A 19,006-nucleotide genomic window follows, 5' to 3' on the forward strand; every position below is an offset into this window, starting at 1 on the left:
CCTCAGAACAGGCTAAATTAGTCTGGGCATGGACTCTACAAGGTGTCGAAAGCGTTCCACAGGGATGGTGACTCCAATACTTCCCACAGGTGTGTCAAGTTGTCTGGATGTTCTTTGGATGGTGGGCCATTCTTTATACACACAGGAAACAGCAGCCAGATATGATATAATCAGAGCAGGAGAGAGCAGTGAGGAAGCCAGATACAGGAGCTTTCAGTCAATGAAACCTGGACTCAGCAGAGTCAGTCTGGACTGGCAAGGGAATCCATTTCTAAACACTCTCCTCCTTCACCACTGCACCGGCCCACCGGCCCACCGGCCCAAAGTCATTATGGGGAAGAAAGAATCTACCGGTTGGTAGCTGCCTACAGTTATTTCTGAATAGCCTTCAATAAGCACAGATAGAAAAGGATACACATTCATGAACACACACACATTGCACGCATATACAAAGGAGCACAAGCACACACACTGCACACACCCCATACTTACTAACACTCGTCCAAATTCCACTATTTGATGTGCTTTTTATCTAAATGGAGCTTACGTCAGAGGATCAGGCTAGTGCTTCATATGCAGCACATCAGATCAGTTGACCTCAGTGCTCTCTCTGAGAGGACGAGAACACACCAAACACTCCTGGTGTAGTTATGATGAGGTCTGGATTGGTGTAGTTATGATGAGGTCTGGACTGATGTAGTTATGATGAGGTCTGGACTGGTTTAGGTATGATGAGGTCTGGACTGGTGTAGTTATGATGAGGTCTGGACTGGTGAAGTTATGATGAGGTCTGGACTGGTGTAGTTATGATGAGGTCTGGACTGGTTTAGGTATGATGAGGTCTGGACTGGTGTAGTTATGATGAGGTCTGGACTGGTGAAGTTATGATGAGGTCTGGACTGGTGTAGTTATGATGAGGTCTGGTCTGGTTTAGGTATGATGAGGTCTGGACTGGTGTAGTTATGATGAGGTCTGGACTGGTGTAGTTATGATGAGGTCTGGACTGGTGAAGTTATGATGAGGTCTGGCCTGGTGTAGTTATGATGAGGTCTGGACTGGTGAAGTTATGATGAGGTCTGGACTGGTGTAGTTATGATGAGGTCTGGACTGGTTTAGGTATGATGAGGTCTGGACTGGTGTAGTTATGATGAGGTCTGGACTGGTGTAGTTATGATGAGGTCTTGACTGGTGAAGTTATGATGAGGTCTGGACTGGTTTAGGTATGATGAGGTCTGGACTGGTGTAGTTATGATGAGGTCTGGACTGGTTTAGGTATGATGAGGTCTGGACTGGTGTAGTTATGATGAGGTCTGGACTGGTGAAGTTATGATGAGGTCTGGACTGGTGTCATTATGATGAGGTCTGGACGGATGAAGTTATGATGAGCATGTAGGGTGGCAGGTAGCCTAGTGGTTAAGCGAGTTGGGCCAGCAACTGACAGGTCGCTGGATCGAATCCCCCAAGCTGACTAGGAGAAGGGAACAAAGGTTGATGTGCCTTTGAGCAAGGCATTTAACCCTAATTACTTAAATGTAGATCATGCATTTGTCAATATCACTACAGATTTCTTGGCAAGATGAATCATAGCCAACCAAACACTAACTGTTGTTCAATCATTTCCAAACGCAATAAAATGTTGCTCCAGATATGTATCATCCACATCACCAGGATGTATTTCTGACAGGTCTACTACTGCTGCCTGCTCTTTTCCATCAGATATTCCCCACCCATTCTTCCATTTATCCTCTTTCTAAATGTCACAGCCCTCATCAGAATCAGACTGCTGCCTCCTCTTTTTCATCAGATGTTCAACCACCCGTTCTTCCATTTATCCTTTTTCTAAATGTCACAGCCCTCATCAGAATCAGACTGCTGCCTGAAAACCAATCCGTTCGCAATCCGTTTGCTTTTTATGCAAATGTTTTCACTAATGCAATTGGAAAAAGTTGAGGCTGACTCTCAGGAGAAGACAACACCGTTTTTCACAACTCGTTAACAGCAGATGCATTCCCCCCTGCCAGCACAGAAAGTGGTGCCTCCTTATAGACTACTACAATATAGTTCTACTATAATTACTGTAGTATTACTATAATAGTACTTCTATAGTACAATTAGGTATTCACCGACCTTGCACCATTTTGAGAAAGACAGAATACACTAAAATATAAATAAAATAGGAATGTAATAGAATAGAAGAAAATAGAATAGAAACATGTTTAAGGAGATGTCAATAATCTGTTAAACTCTGTATATTTAATACTGCCAGTCTCCAGTTTGATTTGAGAAGAGGATGTGGTGTGTTCGTATGTTAAGCACTAGGCAGTTAGTCAACAGGACACCTATCCAGAGCAGCGCTGCGGGCCACAAATCTCAAAAATGTTAAGAACATCACAAATCCCCCGAACACCAACGCCAACAACAGAATCATTCACTGCAGCTTAACCCGCTCCTGCTTATACACAGGGCCCGACACACACACACACACCCCGCGAACGCAAACATTACCAGGCTTTCAGCACAAACTCAATTACACCTTCACTGTGACCGCTTTCACATGAAACGACTTCCATTTGAGTGTACGTGGTGTCAAGTGCTTCGGCGGCAGCCAGGCAAACGCTCGCTCTTTCCATCTCTCTGCGCTGGGCCCTTGGTTGTTTGGAGAGGAGAATGGTATGTGGGATTCCGAGCGGCTGAGCCCATTTCTAAAGCACTCAGAGACACACTCAGCTCAGTGAAACAGTGTGTGTCTTCCAAATGGCACCCTATTCCATTCATAGTGCACTACTTTTGACCAGGGCCCTATGTACTGTAGTGCACTGCGAAGGGAATAGGGTGCCATTTGGGATCCAGCCATGGTGATGAGGAGGAGTATTTAAGCCTGAGGTATCTATTTCCCTTCAACACCTGGCACACATTAGGCCTGCAGGTATAAGTACATAGTATATATAATGAAACAGAAATATAAAATGCAACATGCAAAAATGTCAAAGGTTTTACTGAGTTACATTTCAAATAAGGAAATCAATCAATTGAAGTAAATTCATTAGGTCCTAATCTATGGATTTCACATGACTGGGAATACAGATATGCATCTGTTGGTCACAGATACCTTTAAAAAAAGGTCAGGACGTGGATCAGAAAACCAGTCAGTATCTGGTGTGACCACTATTTGCGTCACGCAGCGCAACTCATCTCCTTCGCATAGAGGCTTGTAGCCTGTGGAATGTTGTCCCTCTCCTCTTCAATGGCTGTGTGAAGTTGCTGAATATTGGTGGGAACTGGAACACGCTGTCGTACACTTTAATCCAGAGCATCCCAAACATGCTCAATGGGTGACACATCTGATGAGTACGCAGGCCATGGCAGAACTGGGGCATTTTCAATGTCCAGGAATTGTAACATCTTGCTGAAACATGAGGTGTTGGTGGTGGATGAATGGCATGACAGGGTGAAAGGTAGCCTAGTGGTTAGAGCGTTGTACTTGTAACCAAATGGTTGCAAGATCGAATCCCTGAGCTGACAAGGTAAAAATCTGTCATTTTTCTATGAACAAGGCAGTTAACCCACTGTTCCTAGGCCATCATTGAAAATAAGATTTTTTCTTAATTGACTTGCCTAGTTAAATAAAGGTTCAAAATGTTTTAAATATAGCCAATATCTAGATACCCATTATATATACTGTATACCCAATATCTAGATACCCATTATATATACTGTATACCCAATATCTAGATAGCCATTATATATATTGTATACCCAATATCTAGATAGCCATTATATATACTGTATACCCAATATCTAGATAGCCATTATATATACTGTACACCCAATATCTAGATAGCCATTATATATACTGTATACCCAATATCTAGATTGCCATTATATATACTGTATACCCAATATCTAGATAGCCATTATATATACTGTATACCCAATATCTAGATAGCCATTATATATACTGTATACCCAATATCTAGATAGCCATTATATATACTGTACACCCAATATCTAGATTGCCATTATATATACTGTATACCCAATATCTAGATTGCCATTATATATACTGTACACCCAATATCTAGATACCCATTATATATACTGTACACCCAATATCTAGATACCCAATATATATATACTGTATACCCAATATGTACATACCCATTATACACTGCTCAAAAAAATAAAGGGAACACTTAAACAACACAATGTAACTCCAAGTCAATCACACTTCTGTGAAATCAAACTGTCCACTTAGGAAGCAACACTGATTGACAATAAATTGCACATGCTGTTGTGCAAATGGAATAGACAACAGGTGGAAATTATAGGCAATTAGTAAGACACCCCCAATAAAGGAGTGGTTCTGCAGGTGGTACCACAGACCACTTCTCAGTTCCTATGCTTCCTAGCTGATGTTTTGGTCACTTTTGAATGCTGGAGGTGCTTTCACTCTAGTGGTAGCATGAGACGGAGTCTACAACCCACACAAGTGGCTCAGGTAGTGCAGCTCATCCAGGATGGCACATCAATGCGAGCTGTAGCAAGAAGGTTTGCTGTGTCTGTCAGCGTAGTGTTCAGAGCATGGAGGTGCTACCAGGAGACAGGCCAGTACATCAGGAGACGTGGAGGAGGCCGTAGGAGGGCAACAACCCAGCAGCAGGACCGCTACCTCCGCCTTTGTGCAAGGAGGAGCACTGCCAAAGCCCTGCAAAATGACCTCCAGCAGGCCACAAATGTGCATGTGTCTGCTCAAACGGTCAGAAACAGACTGAATGAGGGTGGTATGAGGGCCCGACGTCCACAGGTGGGGGTTGTGCTTACAGTCCAACACCGTGCAGGACGTTTGGCATTTTCCAGAGAACACCAAGATTGGCAAATTTGCCACTGGCGCCCTGTGCTCTTCACAGATGAAAGCAGGTTCAGACTGAGCACGTGACAGACGTGACAGAGTCTGGAGACGCCGTGGAGAACGTTCTGCTGCCTGCAACATCCTCCAGCATGACCGGTTTGGCGGTGGGTCAGTCATGGTGTGGGGTGGCATTTCTTTGGGGGGCCGCACAGCCCTCCATGTCCTCGCCAGAGGTAGCCTGACTGCCATTAGGTACCGAGATGAGATCCTCAGACCCCTTGTGAGACCATATGCTGGTGCGGTTGGCCCTGGGTTCCTCCTAATGCAAGACAATGCCTCATGTGGCTGGAGTGTGTCAGCAGTTCCTGCAAGAGGAAGGCACTGATGCTATGGACTGGCCCGCCCGTTCCCCAGACCTGAATCCAATTGAGCACATCTGGGACATCATGTCTCGCTCCATCCACCAACGCCACGTTGCACCACAGACTGTCCAGGAGTTGGCGGATGCTTTAGTCCAGGTCTGGGAGGAGATCCCTCAGGAGACCATCCGCCACCTCATCAGGAGCATGCCCAGGCATTATAGGGAGGTCATACAGGCACGTGGAGGCCACACACACTACTGAGCCTCATTTTGACTTGTTTTAAGGACATTACATCAAAGTTGGATCAGCCTGTAGTGTGGTTTTCCACTTTAATTTTGAGTGTGACTCCAAATCCAGACCTAATTTGATTTCCATTGATAATTTGTGTGTGATTTTGTTGTCAGCACATTCAACTATGTAAAGAAAAAAGTATTTAATAAAAATATTTCATTCATTCAGATCTAGGATGAGTTATTTTAGTGTTCCCTTTATTTTTTTGAGCAGTGTATATACTGTATACCCAATATCTAGATACCCATTATCTAGATATCCATTATATTGACTGTATACCCATTTCATATACACCCAATATCTAGATACCCATTATCTAGATTCCCATTAACTGGATACACCACATCTAGATACCCAATATCTCGACACCCATTGTCTAGATACCCATTATCTATAAGCACCATATCTAGATACCCATTGTCTAGATACCCGATATCTACAGTATATACAGAGGGTATATAGATAACCTACAGTTTACATATACTGAAGGTACTGTGGATAGGGGTTTTCTCTCCATCACAGCTTAACGAGGGGGAATACCATAGCTGTAAATACATTGTTAATGCATATTGTTGGTACACATGGGAGCACTTACGCACGTAGCTCAGATGGCCAAACCTCCCATTGGAATAATGGTATAATTAAGAAAAAAATGTTTTAAAGGAAAGCATGAGGATTTTCTGTTTAAACACAACACACATTACAACATGAGAGACGTTTGGTTCATGTGTTCGTCATTATCAAATTATTTAAATAATTATACTCCTAACAAATTATTTTTAAACGGAATAGGCTACAGTTCCATGATGTGTGTAATCTGGGAAGAGAGTTTCCCTGCAGTGTTATGTTCAATGTTTCTGCGTGAATGAAAAATTGAAATTGGCATGTTGGATACCTGACTATGTATTATAAGGAAGGCTTCAAGTTCATGTTCTGGAAGGGGGGAATCCGGGTTTCACTGTGGGTTGTCCACATTGTATTACAATGTAGCAAACTGAATTAATTCATAAGGAATTAAATAAACGACACACTGACTCCTGCCCGCTGTCTGTCAATCCACAGCCTTGGACAATACTGCATCATTAGCCCACTGTATTATAATGATTGCATTTAATTGAGGTACAGCCTTTATATAATCATATATATTACATAATAATGTCAAAGAACGAACACTTCTGTGGTAGGCAATAAGAAAGCGCCATCGATCAACAATAGCCTTTATTCATAAGAAAATTGATTTAGGCCAGTTGTTCATTTAAAAATTAAACCAGTGACAGATAGTAGCCGTTCTGCATCTGCTACGATTTACAGTAGGTTACGAAACATGGCAGTAATGACAGGTCGAGAGAGGAAAATAAAAATTGCTGTGTTCTGTTCTGTGCTACAGTATACTATGCGCATAGCAAATTCAGTCATACATTTCATTTTAAAAGAATTTCACATCAATAGCCCAATATTTCCATTGAGCGCCTTGCGAGGGAATTCTCTGGCGGCTCAAACAAAGTACGCATTGTAGTAGCCTAACTTTCAAAGGCTTCTACCGGATGAGTTGGATAAATAAACACACAAGGAAAAGAAACAACAGCATAACAACGTTTCCGATCAACTTACCAGTGTCGAATTGTCTCGAAGCAGTCGAAGATAAAGAACCAACTAGTAGAAGGGCAGCCGTGATTGTCAAAAATGAATCCATCGCTCAAGTATTGAGAGAGAGAAAGAGAGAGAGAGCGAGAGAGAGAACGAGAGTGGGACTTGTCTTGGGTAGGTTATGGTCGTGTTCTGTGCGAGGAGTGCTGAGACTGGAAAGTGTTCGGGAACTTCGGACGCAGGTGAACTGTTGCTCTGAACGCTGCCTGATGCGGACTGATGCGGCGAATCGTTTTGTGTGGAGGTGTCGTTCCAAGTCCGCGATAGAAGTCTGAAGTGAACTCCAAGGCAGGCAGGTCTAACCACACGCACGCACACACACACACACACACACACACACACACACACACACACACACACACACACACACACACACACACACACACACACACACACGAGAGAGCAACAAGGGATCCTATTTCCAATCATGTGACAGGAAATCGGGGCAATGGATTCAACCTGCAGCATTGGGCAAGGAGAAAGAGAGAGATAGAGACAGAGAATGTGTGAGAGAGAGAGAGAGAGAGTGAGAGCGCAAATAGAGAAAGAGCAGAGTGAGAGATAGATGAGAGAGGGGGGAGAGGGAGAGAGAGGGAGAGAGAGAGATGGAGAGAGAGAGAGCGGGAGAGAGAGAGATGGGGAGAGGGAGAGAGAGGGGGAGAGAGAGAGATGGGGAGAGAGAGAGAGATGGGGAAAGAGAGAGAGAGAGAGAGAGAGAGAGAGAGAGAGAGAGAGAGAGAGAGAGAGAGAGAGAGAGAGAGAGATCAAATAGAGCAAGAGCATACCCGGGTTAGGGCGTTGGACTAGTAACCGGAAGGTTGCAAGTTCAAATCCCCAAGCTGACAAGGTACAAATCTGTCGTTCTGCCCCTGAACAAGGCAGTTAACCCACTGTTCCTAGGCCGTCATTGTAAATAAGAACTGGTTCTTAACTGACTTGCCTAGTTAAATAAAGGTACATAAATACAGAGAGAGAGCTGAGTGGGAGTCACTGAGGGACGGGTTTGCATGTCAGCGTGGTATTGAACACCTCAGTGCAATAATGACACATTATTAAAGTCTACAAACGTCTTATAAACCAAACAGTGTAATAACATTGGTTCAAATAGGCCTACCTTTATTGTAATCAGGTTAGGAAGATGATTGAGAAGTTATGAGATTACATTCTCAGTTACAACAACAATGACCTAATTGCATGGAAGCTGGGAATGGTTAGGTACAAAGGGGCCAGGTTGGAACCCAGCCAGGAGAATGGAGTTTAACACCCCTCCTGCGATAAATTCCTTGGGCTCTTCAGTGACCAGTGATACCTTGGTTTATCGTTATCGTCCGGACTCAGAAACTCATAGACACCAGAAAATCTTTATACACTGAAACTCCGTGAAACTCTCTGTTCATGACACAGACTGTCTGATTATTTCAGACAGTCTGTGGTCTGATATGAGAGAATCCATGAGAGGATGAATGGATAGAGAGAGCAGACAGTTATTCTAATTTCAAAGAGTTTCTTCTCTCACAATCCTGACCATGCTATAGTTTTGATCCTGTCAGTTACCCTTGGGGTAGGCCAGGATGAAACCATGACAGTCAATGATCTTGGCCAGGATGAAACCATGACAGTCAATGATCTTGGCCAGGATGAAACCATGACAGTCAATGATCTTGGCCAGGATGAAACCATGACAGTCAATGATCTTGGCCAGAATGAAACCATGACAGTCAATGATCTTGGCCAGGATGAAACCATGACAGTCAATGATCTTGGCCAGGATGAAACCATGACAGTCAATGATCCTGGTCAAGATGAAACCATGACAGTCAATGATCTTGGCCAGGATGAAACCATGCCAGTCAATGATCCCGGTCAAGATGAAACCATGACAGTCGATCATCCTGGTCAGGATTAATCCATTTTGAGACAGTGGGACATCATTCAGTAGTCTCCAAATTATTTGTGATATTGAAAAAAAAAGTACCTTATCCTCAATTTAAAAAAAAAATAGAAATAACTTCTTTAGAAACTGTATGTGCAGAACAGCACCCTCATGTGTTCCACATAATATCACCATTCGGAAGTATTAGCTGTCTGCTCTGACGGACACACACACACACACACACACACACACACACACACACACACACACACACACACACACACACACACACACACACACACACACACACACAGAGTCAGGACCCTAAAAATAGAATATCCATCATGATCTCACCAACCCAACCAACAGAAATATGACATAATTGCCATAACCCACAGGGCTGGCTGGTTGGTAGATTGGTTGGTTGGGTGGCTTGGGAGGGTACACTACAGTGCACTGGGAAAGTAATAATGCATGGTGACGCGTGTCCTTAGGAGACATGTAAGTAACAAAGTAGCCTCAAGCTGCTCCATGGCCACCATGAGGCCACACTGCCTACCAGAATACATTACAGTGTTGACTGTGTGGATCGATGCATATACCTACCTACCTGTATGTTTCAGATACACTACCGTTCAAAAGTTTGGGGTCACTTAGAAATGTTCTTGTTTTTGGAAGAAAAGCTCTTTTTTTGTCCATTAAAATAACATAACATTCATCAGAAATACAGTGTGTACATTGTTAATGTTGTAAATGACTTTTGTAGCTGGAAACGGATGATTTTGAATGGAATATCTACATAGGCGTACAGAGACCCATTATCATCAACCATCACTCCTGTGTTCCAATGGCATGCTGTGTTAGCTAATCCAAGTTTATAATTTTAAAACGCTAATTGATCATTAGAAAACCCTTTTGCAATTATGTTAGCACAGCTGAAAACTGTTGTTCTGATTAAAGAAGCAATTAAACTGGCCTTCTTTAGACTAGTTGAGTATCTGGAGCATCAACATTTGTAGGTTCAATTACAGGCTCAAAATGGCCAAAAACAAATAACTTTCTTCTGAAACTGAAACTCGTCAGTCTATTCTTGTTCTGAGAAATGAATGCTATTCTATGTGAGAAATTGCCAAGAAACTGAAGATCTGATGCAACGCTGTCCTACTCCCTTCACAGAACAGCGCAAACTGGCCCTAACCAGAATAGAAAAAGGAGTGGGAGGCCCCGGTGCACAACTGAGCAAGAGGAGGTAGCCATGTGGTAGCCATGCTGGTTAAGTGTGCCTTGAATTCTAAATAAATCACCAGCAAAGCACCCCCACATCATCACACCTCCTCCATGCTTCACGGTGGGAACGACAAATACGGAGATCAACCATTCACACACTCTGCGTCTCACAAAGACACAGAGGTTGGAACCAAAAATCTCACATTTTGACTCATCAGACCAAAGGACACATTTCCACTGGTCTAATGTTATTGGTGTCCTTTAGTAGTGGTTTCTTTGCCGCAATTCGACCATGAAGGCCCGATTCACGCAGTCTCTGAACAGTTGATGTTAAGATGTGTCTGTTACTTGAACTCTGTGAAGCATTTATTTGGGCTGCAATCTGAGACTGGTAACTCTAATGAACGTATCCTCTGCAGCAGAGGTAACTCTGGGTCTTCCATTCCTGTGTTGGTCCTCCTGAGAGCCAGTTTCATCACAGCGCTTGATGTTTTTTGCGACTGCACTTGAAGAAACTTTCAAAGTTCTTGACATTTTCATAATTGACCTTCATCTCTTAAAGTAATGATTGGCTGTTGTTTCTCTTTGCTTATCTGAGCTGTTCTTGCCATAATATGGACTTTTACCAAATAGGGCTGTCTTCTGTATACCACCCCTACCACAACGGATTGGCTCAAATGCATTAAGAAGGAAAACAGTTCCACATATTTAAATGTATTCCAGGTCCTCATGAGCTGTTTGAGACAATGTTTTGACTGGTACTGTATATATTTAAACCCCAAAAATATTATTAAAGCTGCAATATGTCACTTTTTGGGTGATCAAACCAAATTCACATAAACCCAGCAAAAAAAGAAACATCCTCTCACTTTCAATTGCGTTTATTTTCAGAAACTTAACATGTGTAAATATTTGTATGAACATAACAAGATTCAACAACTGAGACATACACTGAACAAGTTCCACGGACATGTTACTAACAGAAATTGAATAATGTGTCCCTGAACAGAGGGGGGGTCCAAATCAAAGTAACAGTCAGAATCTTATGTGGCCACCAGCTGCATTAAGTACTGCAGTGCATCTTCTCCTCATGGACTGCACCAGATTTGCCAGTTCTTGTTGTGAGATGTTACCCCACTCTTCCACCAAGGCACCTGCAAGTTCCCAGACATTTCTGGGGGGAATGGCCCTAGCCCTCACCCTCCGATCCAACAGGTCCCAGACGTGCTCAATGGGATTGAGATCTGGGCACTTCACTGGCCATGGTAAAACACTGACATTCCTGTCTTGCAGGAAATCAGGCACAGAACGAGCAGTGTGGCTGGTGGTATTGTCATGCTGGAGGGTCATGTCAGGATGAGCCTGCAGGAAGGGTACCACATGAGGGAGGAGGATGTATTCCCTGTAACGCACAGCGTTGCGATTGCCTGCAATGACAACAAACTCAGTCCGATGATGCTGTGACACAAAGCCCCAGACCATGACGGACCCCTCCACCTCCAAATCGATCCCGCTCCAGAGTACAGGCCTCGGTGTAACGCTCATTCCTTTGACGATAAACGCGAATCCAACCATCATCCCTGGTGAGACAAAACCGCGACTCATCAGTGAAGAGCACTTTTTGCCAGTCTTGTCTGGTCCAGCGACGGTGAGTTTGTGCCCATAGGCGGCGTTGCTGACGGTGATGTCAGGTGAGGACCTGCCTTACAACAGGCCCACAAGCCCTCAGTCCAGCCTCTCTCAGCCTATTGCGGACAGTCTGAGCACTGATGGAGGGATTGTGCGTTCCTGGTGTAAATCGGGCAGTTGTTGCTGCCATCCTGTACCTGTCCCTCAGGTGTGATGTTCGGATGTACCGATCCTGTGCAGACGTTGTTACACGTGGTCTACCACTGCGAGGACGATCAGCTGTCCGTCCTGTCTCCCTGTAGCGCTGTCTTAGGAGTCTCACAGTACGGACATTGCAATTTTTTGCCCTGGCCACATCTGCAGTCCTCATGCTTCCTTGCAGCATGCCTAAGGCACGTTCACGCAGATGAGCAGGGACCCTGGGCATCTTTATTTTTGTGTTTTTCAGAGTCAGTAGAAAGGCCTCTTTAGTGTCCTAAGTTTTCATAACTGTGACCTTAATTGCTTACCGTCTGTAAGCTGTTAGTGTCTTAACGACCGTTCCACAGGTGCATGTTCATTAAATGTTTATGGTTCATTGAACAAGCATGGGAATCAGTGTTCAAACCCTTTACAATGAAGATCTGTGAAGTTATTTGTATTTTTACGAATTTTCTTTGACAGACAGGGTCCTGAAAAAGGGACGTTTAATTTTTTGCTGAGTTTATAAATGTGTGTTATAGATCTGTCGTTCTCATTGAAAGCGGGTCTAAGAAACGGTAGATCTGTTCTATGTGTGCCATTTCTATGCTTCCTGTTTTTTTGCATCTTTTACTTTGGGTTTTGTCCACCAGCTTCAAACAACTGAAAATACAATATTTTTGGTGATGGAAAATATATTTATTTATATGGTACAATGATATGGTACAATGATTATCTACACAACTTGCTTGTTTTGTCACATAAACTGAAATTAGGTGAACTATTAGAACGCAACCAGGAAATGGCAGAGCAATTTCTAAATAGTGCATCTTTAAATTTAAAGAGGTCATATGGATGATTCTACTCTCCCCTCCCACCTACCCCTCCCATCTCCTCCTCTCCTCTCTCACCTCCCCCTCCCATCTCCTCCTCTCCCCTCTTCTCCTCCTCCCATCTCCTCCTCTCTTCTCCTCCCCCCATCTCCTCCTCTCTTCTCCTCCCCCCTCTCCTCTCCCCTCCTCTGTGTGTGGGATCATGTTGTTTCTCTCTGTCCTGTCTGTACACGCTGCCTGGTTCCATTCCTTGTAATCTACTGAAGTTCTAGTAACCCTGCTCTTTGTCTTTCATCCTGCACTCTCCTGATGAAACACTGCATGCTCTTCTTCCATGCATACATGAAATGTACACTTTAGGGTTCAGTGGGGTGGGTGTAGACTGGTCATATCTACAGACCATCTGGAGAGGACTATAACGATCATTGCAAGAATATTTCAGTACAGTATATTTTTTAAATTATATTATGTTTCTGAGGTGAAACGTCTAAGATAGCAGACTCTCATTGATTTTTATATTCTAAAATGTGCCTTACGGTTGAGAATAACCTTGTGAAAGAAGCATACAGTATATACATGACATGAATACGAAAATGTGTAACGGGCATTTGTAAATGCAAAGGCATACAGTACATATGTAATGTTCTTATTTCCTGTATGCTAAACATCAGAAATGTCTAGTTTGTTGAGACTTTTTATTATCCAACAGAAAGGTTGGGGGGACGAAAGAGAGAGAGAGAGGAGTGGGGAGAGAAACCAAGAGAGAGAGAGAGAGAGAGAGGAGTGGGGAGAGAAACCAAGAGAGAGAGAGGAGTGGGGAGAGAAACCAAGAGAGAGAGAGAGAGAGGAGTGGGGAGAGAAACCAAGAGAGAGAGCGAGAGGAGTGGGGAGAGAAACCAAAAGAGAGAGAGAGAGAGAGAGAGGAGTGGGGAGAGAAACCAAAAGAGAGAGAGAGAGAGAGAGAGAGAGAGAGAGAGAGAGAGAGGAGTGGGGAGAGAAACCAAGAGAGAGAGAGAGAGAGGAGTGGGGAGAGAAACCAAAAGAGAGAGCGAGAAGACACAAATCAGGAAGAAGTATGTGGTTTCTTCAAAAGAACAAAAAGCCTATACACTTTCCAACATAAAAATCTTCATTTGATTAAACTGTGTTACACAGGAAGTTTTAGCAATAGCACAAAATTCTAAATAATTACAAACTCAATCATCAATCATATACAGTTTGGCTAATGCAACTTGTGCTCAAGTTGTCCCAACTCCACACTCCACTTGTCTACATGTTTGAGTCACTGTTTTGCTGTCAGCACAACTCCAACTAATCGCCAGAATTAGTTGGAATTGTGACACTGAGTTACTACATTCTTTAAAACAACAACACACAGAGTCCCATTCCCCCGGTGTGTGTGTGTGTGTGTGTGTGTGTGTGTGTGTGTGTGTGTGTGTGTGTGTGTGTGTGTGTGTGTGTGTTCTACTCATCTCTCTGGGGTCACTCACAGTGAGTCAACATAATTACCCAACACCACCAGGCCATCTGGTTGTTGTCTGTAGTGCGTAATACATGGTGTGTGTGTGTGTGTGTGTGTGCGTGCATGCGTGCGAGAGAGAGAGAGAGAGAGAGAGGATGTGTCTGTAGTGCATCCAGACCCATTATGACTCTACTATAGTAACTCATAGCTTATCCACTGTCTCTAGGATTCCAGTCATTAATGGAAAGACACTGTCGTGTCATGTGTCAGTCTGTCCCCCAGTGAAATGCAGTATTTGAAGAGGGGTGCTAACTGACAAGTGATACCCTGCAGCCCTATCTCTAACCACCTCCCCCACCTCCAACCCCCCTCTCTTTACCACCTATCCCTCATAGCTCTCCCCCTCTCCCTCCCTCCCCATAGGCCCCTGAGCCTGCCCTCGTTCAAAGCTGAGAGATAAAAGGTACAGTTTACACACCTTAGCCACCTGCACATAACCAGCATGCCCCCTTCCTCCTTACACACACGCAAGCACACACACACTTTAGCTTTGTCTTTCACACACACCTTCAAGCACATACGCACGAACACACTCACACACAAGCACACACACATGCAGGGTAGCCATCCGTCTCGCTCCCTACCTCCGAAGTCTCTAATTAGCATTGGGGTGACACCCTTTGGAATGCCTGGTTAGTAGAGGGAGGGAGGGAGGGAGGGAGGGAGGGAGGGAGATGAGAGGCAGGACACTTACAGGACTGTGTGGGGTTAATCTCACATCATATCACTTAACCTGACATCAGCTCAAATCTTCAAGTTATAACTTCAAGTTATTATGTTTGACTAGACAAGAACACAGAAGGTTTGACTAGACAAGAACACAGGAGATTTGACTAGACAAGAACACAGGAGGTTTGACTAGACAAGAACACAGAGACTATTTGGCTACATTTTTTTATTTTATTTTTATTACCCCGTTTTCTCCCCAATTTTGTGGTATCCAATTGTTTTTAGTAGCTACTAGCTTGTCTCATCGCTACAACTCCCGTACGGGCTCGGGAGAGACGAAGGTTGAAAGTCATGCATCCTCCGATACACAACCCAACCAAGCCGCACTGCTTCTTAACACAGCGCGCATCCAACCCGGAAGCCAGCCGCACCAATGTGTCGGAGGAAACACCTTGGATAGCGCGCACTGCGCCCGGCCCGCCACAGGAGTCGCTGGTGCGCGATGAGACAAGGACATCCCTAACCCTAACCCTAACCCTAACCACTCCATAAACCCGGGCGACGCTAGGCCAATTGCCCCACGGACCTCCTGGTCGCGGCCAGTTACGACAGAGCCTGGGCGAGAACCCAGAGTCTCTGATGGCACAGCTGGTGCTGCAGTACAGCGCCCTTAACCACTGCGCCACCCGGGAGCCCCCCGTACACCATCACCCCTACCACCATCATCACCACCACCACTACCACCATCATCATCATCACAACTACCACCATCATCATCATCACAACTACCACCATCATCATCATCACAACTACCACCATCATCATCACCACTACCACCATCATCACCACCACTACCACCATCATCATCACCACTACCATCCTCATCATCACCACGACCCCATCATCATCACCACTACCACCATCACCACTACCATCCTCATCATCACCACGACCCCATCATCATCACCATCATCACCACCACTACCACCATCATCATCACCACTACCACCACCATCATCCTCATCACCACCACCATCATCCTCATCACCACCATCATCATCACCACCACCATCATCATCACCACTACCGTCCTCAACACCACTACCACCATCCTCATCACCACCACCATCATCATCATCACCACTACCATCCTCATCATCACCACTACCACCATCATCACCACCATTACCACCATTATCACCACTACCCCATCATCATCACCACTACCCCATCATCATCACCACTACCACCATCATCACCACTACCATCCTCATCATCACCACTACCACCATCATCATCACCCCATCATCATCACCACTACCATCATCACAACTACCACCATCATCATCATCACAACTACCACCATCATCATCACCACTACCACCATCATCACCACCCCATCATCATCACAACTACCATCATCATCACCACTACCACCATCATCACCAACACTACCACCATCATCATCACCACTACCACCATCATCATCACCACTACCATTCTCATCACCACCATCGTCATCATCACCACTACTGTCCTCATCACCACTACCACCATCATCATCACCACTACCACCATCATCCTCATCACCACCATCATCATCACCACCACCATCATCATCACCACTACCGTCCTCAACACCACTACCACCATCCTCATCACCACTACCATCATCATCATCACCACTACCACCATCATCATCACCACTACCACCATCATCACACCACTACCACCATCATCATCATCACCACTACCACCACCATCATCATCATCACCATCATCATCACCACTACCACCATCATCACCACTACCACCATCATCACCACTACCACCACCATCATCACCACCACTACCACCATCATCACCACCACCATCATCACACCACTACCACCATCATCATCACATCTACCACCACCATCATCATCATCACCATCATCATCACCACTACCACCATCATCATCACCACTACCACCACCATCATCACCACTACCACCATCATCACCACTACCACCATCATCATCACCACTACCACCATCATCACCACTACCACCATCATCATCACCACTACCACCATCATCATCATCACCATCATCACCACCACTACCACCATCATCACCACCACCATCATCATCACCACTACCACCATCATCACCACTACCACCATCATCATCACCACTACCACCATCATCACCACTACCACCATCATCATCACCACTACCACCATCATCATCATCACCATCATCACCACCACTACCACCATCATCACCACTACCATCATCATCACCACTACCACCACCATCATCACCACTACCACCATCATCACCACTACCACCATCATCATCACCACTACCACCATCATCACCACTACCACCATCATCACCACCACTACCACCATCATCACCACCGCCATCATCATCACCACTACCACCACCATCATCACCACTACCACCATCATCACCACCACCATCATCACCACCACTACCACCATCACCACGACCCCATCATCATCACCATCATCACCACCACTACCACCATCATCATCACCACTACCATCCTCATCATCACCACTACCACCATCATCACCACCACTACCACCATTATCACCACTACCCCATCATCATCACCACTACCACCATCATCACCACTAAATCAAATCAAATCAAATTTATTTATATAGCCCTTCGTACATCAGCTGAGATCTCAAAGTGCTGTACAGAAACCCAGCCTAAAACCCCAAACAGCAAGCAATGCAGGTGTAGAAGCACGGTGGCTAGGAAAAACTCCCTAGAAAGGCCAAAACCTAGGAAGAAACCTAGAGAGGAACCAGGCTATGTGGGGTGGCCAGTCCTCTTTTGGCTGTGCCGGGTGGAGATTATAACAAAACATGGTCAAGATGTTCAAATGTTCATAAATGACCAGCATGGTCGAATAATAATAAGGCAGAATAGTTGAAACTGGAGCAGCAGCACAGTCAGGTGGACTGGGGACAGCAAGGAGTCATCATGTCAGGTATTCCTGGGGCATGGTCCTAGGGCTCAGGTCCTCCGAGAGAGAGAAAGAAAGAGAGAATTAGAGAGAGCATATGTGGGATGGCCAGTCCTCTTCTGGCTGTGCCGGGTGGAGATTATAACAAAACATGGCCAAGATGTTCAAATGTTCATAAATGACCAGCATGGTCGAATAATAATAAGGCAGAACAGTTGAAACTGGAGCAGCAGCACAGCCAGGTGGACTGGGGACAGCAAGGAGTCATCATGTCAGGAAGTCCTGGGGCATGGTCCTAGGGCTCAGGTCCTCCGAGAGAGAGAAAGAGAGAAGGAGAGAATTAGAGAACGCACACTTAGATTCAGACAGGACACCGAATAGGACAGGAGAAGTACTCCAGATATAACAAACTGACCCTAGCCCCCCGACACATAAACTACTGCAGCATAAATACTGGAGGCTGAGACAGGAGGGGTCAGGAGACACTGTGGCCCACTCCGAGGACACCCCCGGACAGGGCCAAACAGGAATAATATAACCCCACCCACTTTGCCAAAGCACAGCCCCCACACCACTAGAGGGATATCTTCAACCACCAACTTACCATCCTGAGACAAGGCTGAGTATAGCCCACAAAGACCTCCGCCACGGCACAACCCAAGACAGGATGACCACATCAGTGACTCAACCCACTCAGGTGACGCACCCCCTCCAGGGACGGCATGAGAGAGCCCCAGTAAAGCCAGTGACTCAGCCCCTGTAATAGGGTTAGAGGCAGAGAATCCCAGTGGAAAGAGGGGAACCGGCCAGGCAGAGACAGCAAGGGCGGTTCGTTGCTCCAGAGCCTTTCCGTTCACCCTCCCACTCCTGGACCAGAATACACTCAATCATATGACCCACTGAAGAGATGAGTCTTCAGTAGAGACTTAAAGGTTGAGA

General features: G+C 45.1%; 1 protein-coding gene across 2 annotated transcripts in view; it reads right to left on the reverse strand.

The window, feature by feature from the left end:
* The window catches only part of LOC139389458 (kremen protein 1-like), a 110,174-nt gene extending 102,598 nt beyond the window's left edge, over positions 1-7,576 (reverse strand). Inside the window, exon 1 of one of the 2 annotated variants that reach the window (XM_071136228.1) lies at positions 7,114-7,422. In XM_071136228.1, coding sequence (XP_070992329.1) covers positions 7,114-7,195 — 82 coding nt within the window. In that variant the 5' untranslated portion in view covers positions 7,196-7,422. Of the gene's footprint in view, positions 1-7,113 lie in introns of both variants that reach the window. The other variant, XM_071136229.1, reaches the window with a different exon arrangement.
* Positions 7,577-19,006: the final 11,430 nt, after the last annotated feature.

This window comes from Oncorhynchus clarkii, chromosome 30, assembly GCF_045791955.1.
Source record: "Oncorhynchus clarkii lewisi isolate Uvic-CL-2024 chromosome 30, UVic_Ocla_1.0, whole genome shotgun sequence".
NCBI classification, from domain to species: Eukaryota; Metazoa; Chordata; class Actinopteri; order Salmoniformes; family Salmonidae; genus Oncorhynchus; species Oncorhynchus clarkii.